The 12,967-nt window shown below is 38.2% G+C and overlaps 2 protein-coding genes across 9 annotated transcripts in view; one reads left to right on the forward strand and one right to left on the reverse strand.

The window, feature by feature from the left end:
- Window positions 1–593: 593 nt before the first annotated feature.
- Window positions 594–5,250, reverse strand: LOC102303640 (hatching enzyme 1.2). 8 transcript variants are annotated; one of them, XM_014329618.2, is made up of 17 exons: window positions 5,166–5,250; window positions 5,051–5,089; window positions 4,903–4,938; window positions 4,400–4,450; window positions 4,141–4,191; window positions 3,981–4,031; window positions 3,623–3,673; window positions 3,376–3,426; window positions 3,043–3,102; window positions 2,872–2,931; window positions 2,744–2,800; window positions 2,334–2,380; window positions 2,191–2,260; window positions 2,001–2,115; window positions 1,307–1,479; window positions 824–905; window positions 594–733 (listed from the first exon to the last, which is right to left on the reverse strand). In XM_014329618.2, exons 1-17 carry the CDS (start codon window positions 5,212–5,214, stop codon window positions 601–603), a joined length of 1,176 nt encoding a protein of 391 aa, XP_014185104.1. In that variant the 5' UTR covers window positions 5,215–5,250; the 3' UTR covers window positions 594–600. The 8 variants fall into 8 exon arrangements, with proteins under 8 accessions (XP_014185104.1, XP_005948493.1, XP_014185105.1 ...); XM_005948431.2 differs by having other exon boundaries at window positions 4,903–4,968; XM_014329619.2 differs by lacking the exon at window positions 3,043–3,102 and having other exon boundaries at window positions 4,903–4,968.
- A 2,766-nt stretch (window positions 5,251–8,016) lies between these two features.
- Window positions 8,017–12,967, forward strand: part of igf2r (insulin-like growth factor 2 receptor) — a 51,650-nt gene continuing 46,699 nt past the window's right edge. Inside the window, exons 1-2 of the mRNA XM_042222729.1 lie at window positions 8,017–8,252; window positions 10,045–10,184. Coding sequence (XP_042078663.1) covers window positions 8,122–8,252; window positions 10,045–10,184 — 271 coding nt within the window. The 5' untranslated portion in view covers window positions 8,017–8,121. The remainder of the gene's footprint in view (window positions 8,253–10,044; window positions 10,185–12,967) is intronic.

Genomic DNA, 12,967 nt, shown 5'->3' on the forward strand with positions numbered 1-12,967 from the left:
ATAGTGTCTTTTTTTGTTTTTGTTTTTTAATGAAAACATGTTATGTCATGTATTTGTTCTCTAATGCCCTTCCTATGTGGAAGTCATGGGAATCTAATGTGCTTGCAAAAGATGTGTATTCCCCCTGTGAATCTGTCCAATAAAATCCAAATAAACAAGAACTACCTTTAAAGGACCCTCATAGCTCTCGAACTCTTCATATGTATTCTGGAGATATGACTGCTCAAATGAACATTTGAATGATTACTGGAAAAGAAAGTATTTTAAAATAAATGACTGCTGTGCAGCATAGTGATGTAGTGATTAACACTGTTGGCTCACAGCAAGGTGTTGGGTTGAATACACTAGCTGAAGGATTTCATATTTGTGTGGTGTCTCTCCACTTCCTCCCATGATTCAAAGATTTGCCTGGGTTAGGTTATGGTAACAATAACAACAGTGTTAAGACAAACTACTCCTGTCAGGCAGGAGGTACTGCAGTATCTGACCTAAGATAAGACCTGAAAGAAATTTCAGGGTTGCTTTTGTCTGTAGTTTGTGCCACATTTACTGTCAATTCAACATGTAACGTTATAAAATGAAACACACAATTATTTAGTTTCACAATTTACCACAGCTGTAGAGTTTATTCAATCTTTCTATGTCCAGCTGGCTCAGATGTCTCCTCTGACCTATCTCCACACCACTCTGCTTAGGCAACACAGTTGGATTTCCATTTGCACTGAAGAAATCCCTGCAAGACCAGGGGGGAGGGTAAACTTATCTGGTGTCTTTTTCAAGTACTTTAAAATTAGAAAATAAAATGAGGAAGTCGTCAACTTACCGCCCGTAGTGCATTATGGACGCGAGATCATATGGTAGGTTTTGAGTGTTTCCATGCTTCACCTTGAAGTTATTTTCTTTACCTTTAAGGAAAAAGAAATCCAAAAATGGCATAGTTGAACATGATGCACCTACTGTATCACAATAATAGCCAAAGTAATTTCTTCATACTCAAGTTAATGTTCCTTTTTTGATGTGTATTACAAGAGACAGTTATAGTTCTTGTTTCAAGAAGATGAAGGCTTTGACAAGGAGGGACTGAGCTGGCAGGAGAGGATCTTAACATTCATGTGCACAAAGTCGTACTTTACATTCCATCAACACCACTGGGGGCATATTTTCCATTATACAAATCAAGAGGTCTCACTTTTACTGACCAAAGATTTAAATTGCATCCAGAGGAACTGGGCTGTGTGAACAATCTGGATACAATTTGTTTTTAACTGCATTACAACTAATGCAAAAAGCAAACAAGCTTGTGTACCTGCCACAATATTCTGCCAGTTCACTGTGACATATTTATCCCGGTCTTCACGAGTGTGTTCATGATACAGTCCCAGAGCATGGAGCAGTTCATGGCAAAGGTTCCCCACGGTGCACTCTGAAGCAAAGAAGAGCTGCTGGGCTCCTCCTTGACAACCAACGAATGAGGCACAGCTAGGCGCAAAATAAATAAATGTTAGAGTTCAACCACTCAGTTCTGACCTGAGATTCTCCCTTAATGTCTGAATATATGGATAATGAGGCTGAAGCCAAAATGTACCAAATTGAATTGAACAGGCCTCAATTTGTGTCACAAACTAGTAATAAGATTAAATAATTGTTGGGCAGGCTTTAATGAGTGCCTACTTTATGGGCTTTCCCTTTTGCTGCCAAGCATGTTGTTTCCCCATCTATTAATCTTTCATTAAAGCTTTTCTTCCCCATCCCTTTCTAGTATCCAGTGTTCAAGTCTCTAGTGAAACCACCACAGTATAAAATGGGATTGAATGATTGAAGCCTTTAGAGACAGACCTGTAATAAAAACAGGTGTGGCAAAGGGCAGGCCCGCAAATGCTGGAAGTTTCTGATTTTCCTTACTGTTGCTTTGTTTCCTTGGAAACAATTTGTTATGGCAATTTCCTGTACTGCTTCATCTTTAAAATAACGAACCTACCCAGAGATAGTTGACTTCTTACCCATTGCCAGTCACAAGCTTCAAATAGCTCGACTCGGTGTCTCGTTTCTTAAAACGAATACATGTGACATCCGATATCATCTTAAAGGCAGCTTTAATTTCTGCCTCTCGGGAAACTGTTGGAGTCAAAACCAAATCAGTTATCATTCAGTAATCAAATATCTGGTCCTATTTGAGGGACAACAACCTACCCAGTTCATCAGTGATGATGTAAGAGGTGGTGGCATCCGGCCACAGAGTGTGTACAGCATTTCTGTTCTCCTGCAAGTTTAAACATACAGCAATCAGCAGTACCACACAAAACCTAAATAAATATAAAACCCCTCCATCTTACCGAAATTAGAATGTCTCCCTCCTGGACTGGCATGTCTTGATCAAACTCTGACAAAGTGCAGGATTTAAAAATCAGAAAAGTAGTCATTGGACATTAAAATTAAGTGGTTTAGTGTGGCCCACTAATCAAGAGGCTTATTTTTCCATCTGCAGTAAGGCTCAATTTTGTGATTGGCTGTTCCATGGCCATATGTGCAAGGCAAGAGGCTGCGAGATAAGAAAGATCCCACAACAGAGCCAGCTGATTGGACATTGATTAACTGAAATAGTGCTTGATGGCATCTGACCATCTCATCTGGGCTGGCTAAAGCATCTTAAATACTGTCTATAATAGGATGTGTATAAGTGCTAACACTAGCTAATCTGCCAGGATTGTGGCCAGTCTAATCTCATGCTATGCTCAAGTTTTACCTTTCAAAGTTTCTGCACTCTTATTCTTTGAAGATTCAGGTTCTGGAGCTGCAGCACCTGCAGACAGCCACATATTTAGAACACCTCAAACATCAAACCTGACAGTCTGAAGTCCAGTGAAAACAAACCTGGAGCAGAGCCAGTTGTATTTGAAGTAATGTGGGTGTCATTGAAAGATGTGGCGTAGTCTGAAACGGAAACGCATTCAACGTCCATCATGTTTCCACTTTTAAGCATGTACAAAATACTAATACTAAAAACTAATTGTGAAGATGTAAACCACAAAAATAATGACCAACCTGCAGCAGGACTGGTGGCATTCAGGGCATCAGTTAAAAATCGTGGACCAACTAAACCAACTACAAGTACGCACAATGTTTTTAAATCAAGAAGGATACAATTAATCTGCAGGAGCTGTCTGTCAATGTCTAATCTTAGAACAGTAGACTAGTGCAAGTGAGTCAAGCCAACACAAAACTGTAGCAGAGTCTGTATTATTGTGGGTGTCATTCAAATTTAAGGGATAATCTGAAACAAACATCCAATATTGACCATCTTTCCAATTTTTAAGCATGTACACAGTAAACTAACACTAATGGCCTTCCAATGACAAAACAATTATTTGCACCAACCTTCAGCAAGACTGGTGATATTCAGAGCATAATTTAAAGGAGTTGCACCACCTGAAATATAAAGCACATCCAGGGTTTACATTGTGCAGTACAGATTCCATATAAATGACCGTAACAATACAAAAAAAATAATAATCAAAGAATTTCACACACCAACCATCCTGGGATTTACAAGGGAGTTAAGAATAATGATGGAATTCATATTCTACCAATGGAAAATAATCTGAGTCACTCAGTGACCACCAACCTGGAGCAGAGCTGATGGTATTGAAGGTGTCATTTAAATATATGGCATTGTCTGAAACAAACATCAAGTTTCGCTTTTTGAACAGGCAGAGTTATATTAACACTGATGACTTTCCAATGACATAACCCACAGAAACACATTAGCACAAACGTTCAGCAAGACTGCTTTCATTCAGGGCATCATTTAAAGGAGCTGTGCCAACCGAAATGGAAGCAGTGTTTATAAAGCGCACGAAACAAAATACTAAATCTGTTCTTTGGTTATACATAACCATAGAAATGGTACAATCCTCTAAAAAAAATTGTTTTGGGAAAGTAACAAATGTATAAGAGTGCTAGTGAATTAACCAGATGCCAACCTGGAACAGAGCTCGTAGCGTTCAGAGTGTTTTCTAAAAAAATATGATGATCTGAAAGGCAAAGACCAGTATTGACAATTTCCACTTTTAAGCATGTACAAAATATATTGGACAATAATGGCTTTCCAAAGACATAACTCTAAAATAATTTCAAACCAACCTTCAGCAAGACTGCTGGCATTCAGAGCATCATTTACAGGAGTTGCACCCACTGAAATGAAAATCCAGTACATATATTTCATATAAATGACCGTAACAATACCAGAATCAAATATTCTGGGTTACTGGACAGCCATTGTATGCAGTGGTCCACACTAAATAATACCAGATGCACAACAACCACCCTGGAGACAGTTAAGTGGACTGGATTCATGATCTAGCAAATGAAAAATATTCTGAGTGATTCAGTGAGCACCAACCTGGAGCAGAGCTGGTGGTATTCATGGTGGGATTTAGAGAAAAGGCATAATCTGAAATAAAAATACAGCTAATATCAATGATGTTTCCACTTATTTTAAGGGTGTAAAGAACTTTCAGCATATGACACAAATACCGGGGACCCATGAAGCAAAAAATATTCTGTCTGTAGAAACTTCTATTGTATCAAGTGTTAGAAAATCTTTAAGTCATCATTGTATTCTAGCAAATCTAAAAACAGTGCAAGTGCATAAACTGATCACAAGTCTGGAGCAGAGCTGGTGGCATTGTGGGCGTAATTAAAAAAAACATCACATCAAAAATCTCTCATGTCACAAGTAAGGGGAACTGCTGCACATCTCACACTGCATCCACCCTGAAATCCACACACACCCACCCCCACACAAAAATAGGCACTAACTGAAAGTGACACTTTCAATATCTTAACTACATTTGGAAATGTTATTGATTATGAATTAAAAAACAAACAAACTCTGGAGCTTACCTCTTGGAGTCGCTGCAGTGGTGCTCTCATACCCACCCGTGGTAGTGGCATTTAAAGAAACATTACCTACAAAAATGTAGAATCCTCAGATTTGTTATATTGCAGCATATGCAAATCAAACATGCAAATGAATTTAATGAGCACCAACCTGCGAAAGGACCGGCGGGACTGATAGGAACACTGCCAACTACATACACACAAAAACATTATCACTATTAAGCTAAAAATCCATACTTTGCAGTACATATGTTTTTAGGCTGTACCTGTTGACAGGCAGAAGGCGGCCAGCAGCCACATAATGCAGCAGGACATCTTTTGGCAAAGAGAAAAGCTGTAACAGGTGTTGTCTCTCTGATATAGACATGTTACTATCTCCACAGGTGTCATCACTTCCACTGATTACAACGTTCCAAACTAAAATTAAACCACTAGATGGTGCTACATTATTTTTGGTTGGCAGTGTAGGAAGAGACATTTCACAAGGAGGCGATATAACACTCAAACAATCTTGAATTGAGATTATGGGAGAGACAGCAAAATGTCATTTATTATGCATTTGAGCTGGATATCATGCCTTTTTTTAATGTGTCATATCATGTATTTGTTCTCTAATGCCCTTGCTTTGTGGAGGTCATGGGACTCTAATGTGGTTGCAAAATATATGTGTTCACCTTTTTGTCCACTTGTGACTCACCTGTAAATCTGCTGTCCAATAAAATCCAAATAAACAAGAACTACTTTTAAAGGACCCTCATAGCTCTTCAACTCTTCTTCATATATATTCTGGAGATCTATGACTGCTTAAATTAATTTTTTTTTAAAATGAATACTGGAAGACAAAGTATTTTTAAATAAATGACTGCTGTGCAGCAGTGGTGGCGTGGTTAGCACTGTTGGCTCACAGCAAGAAGGTCCTGGGTATGACACTGGCTAAAGTATTTCATGTTTGTGTGGCGTCTCTCCACTTCCTCCCATAATGCAACGATGTGCCTAGGTTAGGTTGCTGTAACAATAACAGCAGTAAATACCTCAGATTGCTTAGCTGGCTCTGAACCAAGGTTGTCAAACACAGGGACCTGAACCAGCTTGCAAACAAATGTAATCTGGATATTTTTGCAAAGGTGAATATTTTTTGGATTTCATTATATCTTCACTGTTAATTTCATCCAAATCACAGGCCTGAATTATTGCTAATTTTATAGCCTTATTACTGACAGAGGCAGTACCCACAGCCTGGTATACTAAACTAACAAATAACAGATTAAATGTAATAAACTGAAAGTTTATTACTTTGTAAACAAGTAAGTCTGACACCTTTCCCAGTTTCGTTGCTCGAGCATGACCACAAGATGGCGCAAAATGAAAACCTGGAGAAGCTTATTTAATTGTATTTAATGTATTTTGGTCCTGAACTGCAGTTTAGTCACAGCTATGTTCGCTATCAGACTGAAGGATGTCTCACAGTAGAATCCTCTAATAAATGTTGTCAATGTTTCACGAGTGGAAGGTTAGAAGTCAATGAAGCGACTTCAGAAATGGATTGACCTGTAAGACAAACTTCAGGGCTAAATACTTCGAGTCAACCTCTTGGCTATGTGTCATGAGAAATGTCGCATTCATGTAACGTCGGACATACAGTGACGTATTTGTAACTAGAAAAATTCAACTTGTTTATTCTGTCACTTGGAGAATCACAAGAGTGATAAAATCTTTTCTTGTTGTTAATTCATTTTTTAATCAATAGTGATGCATTGGGGTGCCTAACATAAGTAGGTTTGATAGGTACATACGTTTGATAGTTACAATAGCTCAAGTCATGATTGTGTGACATGGGTTTTTTGTTAGTGAGTAGCACTGTGTTGTAAATTTGTTCTGTTGTGTATTTTCTTGATTAACTGAAAAATGATTAAATCTAATTCAGCCCAATTACAGTTTGTTTATCTAAAACTACAGCCCAACAGTCGTCTCAAGTCATCAAATGCAAATATTAGCAATTAACTACGGTTTAGAGTTTGTGAAGTTTGAAGTGATGACTTGGAAAAGAATCTGGTTCAGCACAGCACAAAACAGTTACAATAATAACAAATGGTTAAAAAAATATGTGTGATTTTTAGTTTAAAGTGGTTTATTGCATGTGGGATTAAAAAAATAAATTCAAATTCAAATTCAAATTTTATTTGTCACGTACACAGTCATACACAGTACGATATGTAGTGAAATGCTTGGACAACTGCTCGTGACCTAAAGAAAACAAAAAAGGAAAAGGCTATGAATAAGATAGGAAATAAATATGAAAAATTAAAAAGGGTAAATTTAACTAGGAAGGAATAAAATATAAATTAAGGTTAAAAATGAAATAACTGTACAACACAAATTAGAATGAAGGGTAAATTTAACTGGGAGAATAAGATAAAATATATAAATTAAAGTTGAAAATAAAATAAAATAACTGTACAACAAAATACACAATATAGAGTTATAGAAATATATCAATAAAACAACATCAGTAAGACACGTCATTTTTAGGATTTGTTGGACATCAATAAAAATATTTCAACACTTTAAAAAAATTACAATTTTTAAAAATCCATATAATGTCTTACCCTTTAACACAAAAAATCATGAAAATGAAAGAAGAAGAGTTAATGTGACTGTTGCTACTGTTAATGCTACTTGTTGCTAGTTTCCACATTCATAAATGTAAATTTACAATTACTTGCTATATGTCCTCACGTATGATCATTTTCTCGTTATTTTGTTTGTCCTTTTCTGTTTGACACATTGCTTTTGTTTCTATTGTTTGTTGGTTTGTTTGATTTGTTTGGTGTTTTTTTTGTTGTTGTTTTTTTCATTTGTAACCTTTCCTAATGGTTCGCTTGTGTATTGGCTTGCATGTTTACCTAACAAGCAGCAGATATCCGGGAGGAGACATAAATTCCTTCTGTGGCCACCTGTTGTGAAGAAGTAGGCAAAATTGTTTTATTACCCCTGGCTATTACTTACATCACACTTGACACTTGACACTTTTTCACGCGTTTTCAGATGTCAGATTTTTCTCACAGACCGCGAACGCCCCTTCAGTCAACATCATGAGAGTCATGTGATGTCCTGTCATGTGATGAAGTCACTTCCTACTGATTTGGTGAGGAGCAGAAACACTCTGCTGTATCATGTCGTCTTAGTTAGGCTCCACAGACGTTACCCGGTACAGTAACCATCATGTTTGGGTATAAATGTTCTCGCTTCGAGCCTCTGAAGCTGGCTCTGTGGTTCGCGGCCTTTCTAGGCTGTTTGTTGGTTCGGTCCGGAACGACGGAGAACAACAGCCCGTGGTACCAGGACCTCTGCAGGTAACAACACACACATACACACCTTCTGGGTGTACAAACACTGCAGCTGCTGACAGATTAACAGCGTTAAAGGTGCAGCCGTTGTCCTCTCGTGTACACACATCGTCTAAATAAACTGAATTGAGAAATATGTCTACTAATGCTTATTTCCAGTCATAGGTAGGTTTTTTTTCTTATTTAGCAAACAGCCTAAATAAGTTTGAATCAGCTAGCAAACCAGTACAGCTGAATCAGACTACCCCTGAAACTCACATACCGTCGATGCTAGTTAGTTTTTCTTGTTTATCGAGGAAAAAAGTGAAGCTTAGCTATAAATGCCGAAACGTGCACAAAACTGCCGTGCTTAATTGGGGAATGTTAAACCTTAGCAACATTGCGTTTTTCTCACAGAGCAGCGGCGTATTTATATAAATAAACGCACCGGAAGAGAATAACAACATAAATATGGGAGTTAAAATAAAGTCAGCGTTGTCCTTCTTTAGTGGAGCGGTGTCTCAGTAGCTGCTGTTCAAATATTGACTCAGCAATAAAGCGCAAATGATAACCCGGTGACTCAACGCTTAGGTTCAGCCTGGGTTTATATTACTTCCTCGATTTGGCAGCTTCCGAGGACCTTGGTTAGAAACACACATGGCTTACAGTTAACTTCTCCCTTAGTTTCTGTTCCTCGTCTGTTCCTTTACAGTCTGGTTTAGGTCAATAATCCGTATTGATAAATGTGGGATTACTCCTTACGTTCAGAGAACACGGTGTATTTGCGTATTTTTTAGGTTTTACAGCACCTGTTTTATTAGGAAAAACATAATATCACACAATACCATATCACGTTATACCCAACAGGGGGGAAATAATGATGCTAATGATTAATTCATATTTTAATAAAAGTGAAAATGACAAGAGCATTTCTGAACTGTTGGAATTTTTAGTATACAACCATTAAATACTGTCCTCACTTCTGTGTCATAAAAAGATTACTTCAATATTAGTTAAAAATCAGAAGTGAAACCGTGTGTGTGTGTGTGTGTGTGTGTGTGTGTGTGTGTGTGTGTGTAAGACTTGCACATGTGTTTTCCACACTCACTGAAATGGAAGCATGGGGCTTTTAAAAATTATTTTATGACCTCCTCCTTTCTTATCTCTGTTTTTAATCCCAGTTGGTTTAATCTCACTTAACTCAGATTAGTCCATTTTGTTTATTGTTATTGTTACATTTGTTTGTTAAAGAAAAGAATGCCTTAAATTTAAGTTTTAGGTATTTAGAGAAAGGCATCAGTTATTTTCTGCCAAGGATCGAAGTGGTAAATTTAGAAGAAGATAATTTAAAACTCGAAGGCACGTTTGTATTTCTTGTTTTGTCAAATCAGAAGTCCAAGCTTCAAATTTACTTAAAGGTTGCGTGATGGAAAAAGCTGAAAAACGTACATTTGCAAAGCACGAACCGTAATTTTTACATAAATGCTGTACTTCTGTGAACCACTAGATATTTTAAACTGTCATTTATATGTCACTGTGTTTTTGCTATACAGATGAGTGTGATTTATTTTATAGGAGAAATAAGTAAAAGAACACGAGTCACAGTATAAATTTTTAAAGATTCATTTCCCATTTGTTCATTGTAACTATTTTAACAATGTTCAAAAAATTTACAGCCCAAAACAATGACTTATCTTTATAGTAGCAGTGGAAATGATAGTCATTTGTGGTCCCAGACTGTAATTTTGTGGGGTCGGGGCCAACAAGCTCATTTCCTGGGTATCTATTTGCTTATTGTCTTCTATTCCTTGTCTTGCAGATATAAATGGGAGGCAATAGATCAAGATAATAAAGTGAGATATACACTAAAGCTCTGTGACTCTTCACCACCAACCAGCTGTGGAGCTGACACTGCCATGTGTTTACGAAACCTCACAACCAACAAAGAGCAGTCTGTTGGTGAGTTTTCTGTCTGCCTTGTTCTTTATGTGGGTTATAGTGCCCACCAACCTGCCCACTGTTTGTTAGCTGTTCCTCCTCTTGCTGTCCCATCATGCTGAAGAATAACTGTTCTACACAATTCATGATTCTGGTGCAGGGGGTAAAATGCTCAGTTCAGTGTTTTGTTTTGTTTTTTAAACCTGTCACTATCATCTTAAGCCTGAGATCCAGTATTAGTATCCATACAAAACACAATCATCATAGCAGGCTGGCTTCGTGTTACTAACTTTCTACATACACAGCAGGCTAACCACAGTGATCAACTTCTCTTTGATTTTCTTGTTGAATGGACAGGCAGTCATCTCACTCTCTCGGGTTATTTTCATGACTTTAGCTGATTAGCTGGCACTTGAAAAGTTTTTCATGCCAAACACTGCAAACTAAGCAAAACAACAAATTCACAATTCAGTTTGGGTGATGCACGATGTCATCCCCATTGAAAGTGGATGAGAGATGCTGATTTAAAGCCTGAAATGCATAATCCTGCATATGTTGCTCATCAAAAAAATGGATGACCTCTACCATACATTAAGATATGCTCCAGAAATGCCCCTAGAAGCACAAATGTGCTGGAGCGATGCAGTTAACTAATTTAAAGTAGAGAAGATGAGACCTACGTGCATGTATCAGGACACCTGTCAGCCACAGCAGCCATGGCTTTAAAGCTTTAAGAAGATCCAAATGGAGAAGTTATTCCCTATATATACGGATAGACTGTAAAGATGCTTTTTAGTGCCGTTAGGTTGGGTATACAGCTTGATGGCTGTTGGCTTTGAGGTTTTTGTCCAAAGGATTTTGAAAACTCTCAACAGCAAAAAGGGTGGAAGATGCTTCATGTAGTAGAAAGCTAACACAAACAGTCTACTTCTTGAGTCAGACTGTTCTCACTACAACCTACTGAGACAGACATCCACCCACCACTGGTCTGGTTTTATTTGGGATCCTTTCAACAATAGTGTAAAGTGCCCTGGGATGACTTATCTTATTATTTGGCTCTATATAAACAGCACTGAATTGATGTCAGTAGGACAGCGTCTTGAATCACAAATCAGCCAGGCATGGCAGCATCCAGATGGCTCATTATAGTAGTATAGTGCTAGTAATATAGAAACTCAGTATGTTGTCTTCAGCGTGAATACAGTGCAATTTCCATGATAGTACTACAGCAAGACGCTACGTTAAGTAACTTTCGCTGTTCTGAGAGCGATGTTTATTGTGTGGCCAGTGATAGTGCGTGCGCGCGCGCGCGTGTGTGTTTGGCTAAGAGTTAAAGGAAATGAGTTAATCTAATTCCTGCTAATTTGAGAGTTGAGTTTTAGGCGTTGGCTTTAGGCTTGTATGGAAAAACAAACAGGTTACTGCTGACTGAAAATCCTCATTAGTTGGTGTCCTGTGCACATTCAAGCATCTTATTGCTGTAAAAAGGATTTTATCTTACAATCATTTTGGTCTGTTTGCAAGCATGCTGTTAGCTGTGTCTCATGACAGTCACACGGCAGAGTGCTTTACAGATCGTTAATGGGGATGTGTTGAAAACGTGTACATCCTGTGGATGCTAAATATTATATTTTACGCACAATTTGGTAATATGTGCACTCTTCATTTTGTGTCTGAATGACGCATGAAACTGGACTTTGTCTTGAACCTTGAAGTCCTGCTAAAAGGCAAATGTTTTGTAGAGAAAAGTGTGTCTTCTGTAGAACTGATCTTTGTTTTGTTTGTTTGGTCTAGAATCCTAATATAACATGTGTCTTTACAGGGTCAAAATTGTGAAAAGTCAGAGGGAAGGAAAGTGTTTTATTTATGTACTTATTTAAAAAACTTTTCCTCATACAAATTATTTGCTAACTACAGCTTGCCTATATACAGTGGGGCAAAAAAGTATTTAGTCAGCCACCGATTGTGCAAGTTCCCCCACTTAAAATGATGACAGAGGTCAGTAATTTGCACCAGAGGTACACTTCAACTGTGAGAGACAGAATGTGAAAAAAAAATCCATGAATCCACATGGTAGGATTTGTAAAGAATTTATTCGTAAATCAGGGTGGAAAATAAGTATTTGGTCAATAACAAAAATACAACTCAATACTTTGTAACATAACCTTTGTTGGCAATAACAGAGGTCAAACGTTTACTATAGGTCTTTACCAGGTTTGCACACACAGTAGCTGGTATTTTGGCCCATTCCTCCATGCAGATCTTCTCGAGAGCAGTGATGTTTTGGGGCTGTCGCCGAGCAACACGGACTTTCAACTCCCGCCACAGATTTTCTATGGGGTTGAGGTCTGGAGACTGGCTAGGCCACTCCAGGACTTTCAAATGCTTCTTACGGAGCCACTCCTTTGTTGCCCGAGGCGGTGTGTTTTGGATCATTGTCATGTTGGAAGACCCAGCCTCGTTTCATCTTCAAAGTTCTCACTGATGGAAGGAGGTTTTGGCTCAAAATCTCACGATACATGGCCCCATTCATTCTGTCCTTAACACGGATCAGTCGTCCTGTCCCCTTGGCAGAAAAACAGCCCCATAGCATGATGTTTCCACCCCCATGCTTCACAGTAGGTATGGTGTTCTTGGGATGCAACTCAGTATTCTTCTTCCTCCAAACACGACGAGTTGAGTTTATACCAAAAAGTTCTACTTTGGTTTCATCTGACCACATGACATTCTCCCAATCCTCTGCTGTATCATCCATGTGCTCTCTGGCAAACTTCAGACGGGCCTGGACATGCACTGGCTTCAGC

This window comes from Haplochromis burtoni, unplaced genomic scaffold (assembly GCF_018398535.1).
Source record: "Haplochromis burtoni strain Fernald_Lab_line unplaced genomic scaffold, NCSU_Asbu1 Contig_93, whole genome shotgun sequence".
Classification (NCBI taxonomy): domain Eukaryota; kingdom Metazoa; phylum Chordata; class Actinopteri; order Cichliformes; family Cichlidae; genus Haplochromis; species Haplochromis burtoni.

What these genes read in the sequence shown, in the direction of transcription:
- LOC102303640 (XM_005948431.2), bottom strand. Translation starts at nt 5,214, where the DNA reads ATGTCCTGCTGCATTATGTGGCTGCTGGCCGCCTTCTGCCTGTCAACA. An exon ending in TCCCGCCGGTCCTTTCGCAG is followed by an intron (nt 4,969 to 5,050) that starts GTTGGTGCTCAT and finishes ACATTTTTGTAG; the next exon opens with GTAATGTTTCTTTAAATGCC. An exon ending in CACTGCAGCGACTCCAAGAG is followed by an intron (nt 4,451 to 4,902) that starts GTAAGCTCCAGA and finishes TTTTTATTTCAG; the next exon opens with ATTATGCCTTTTCTCTAAAT.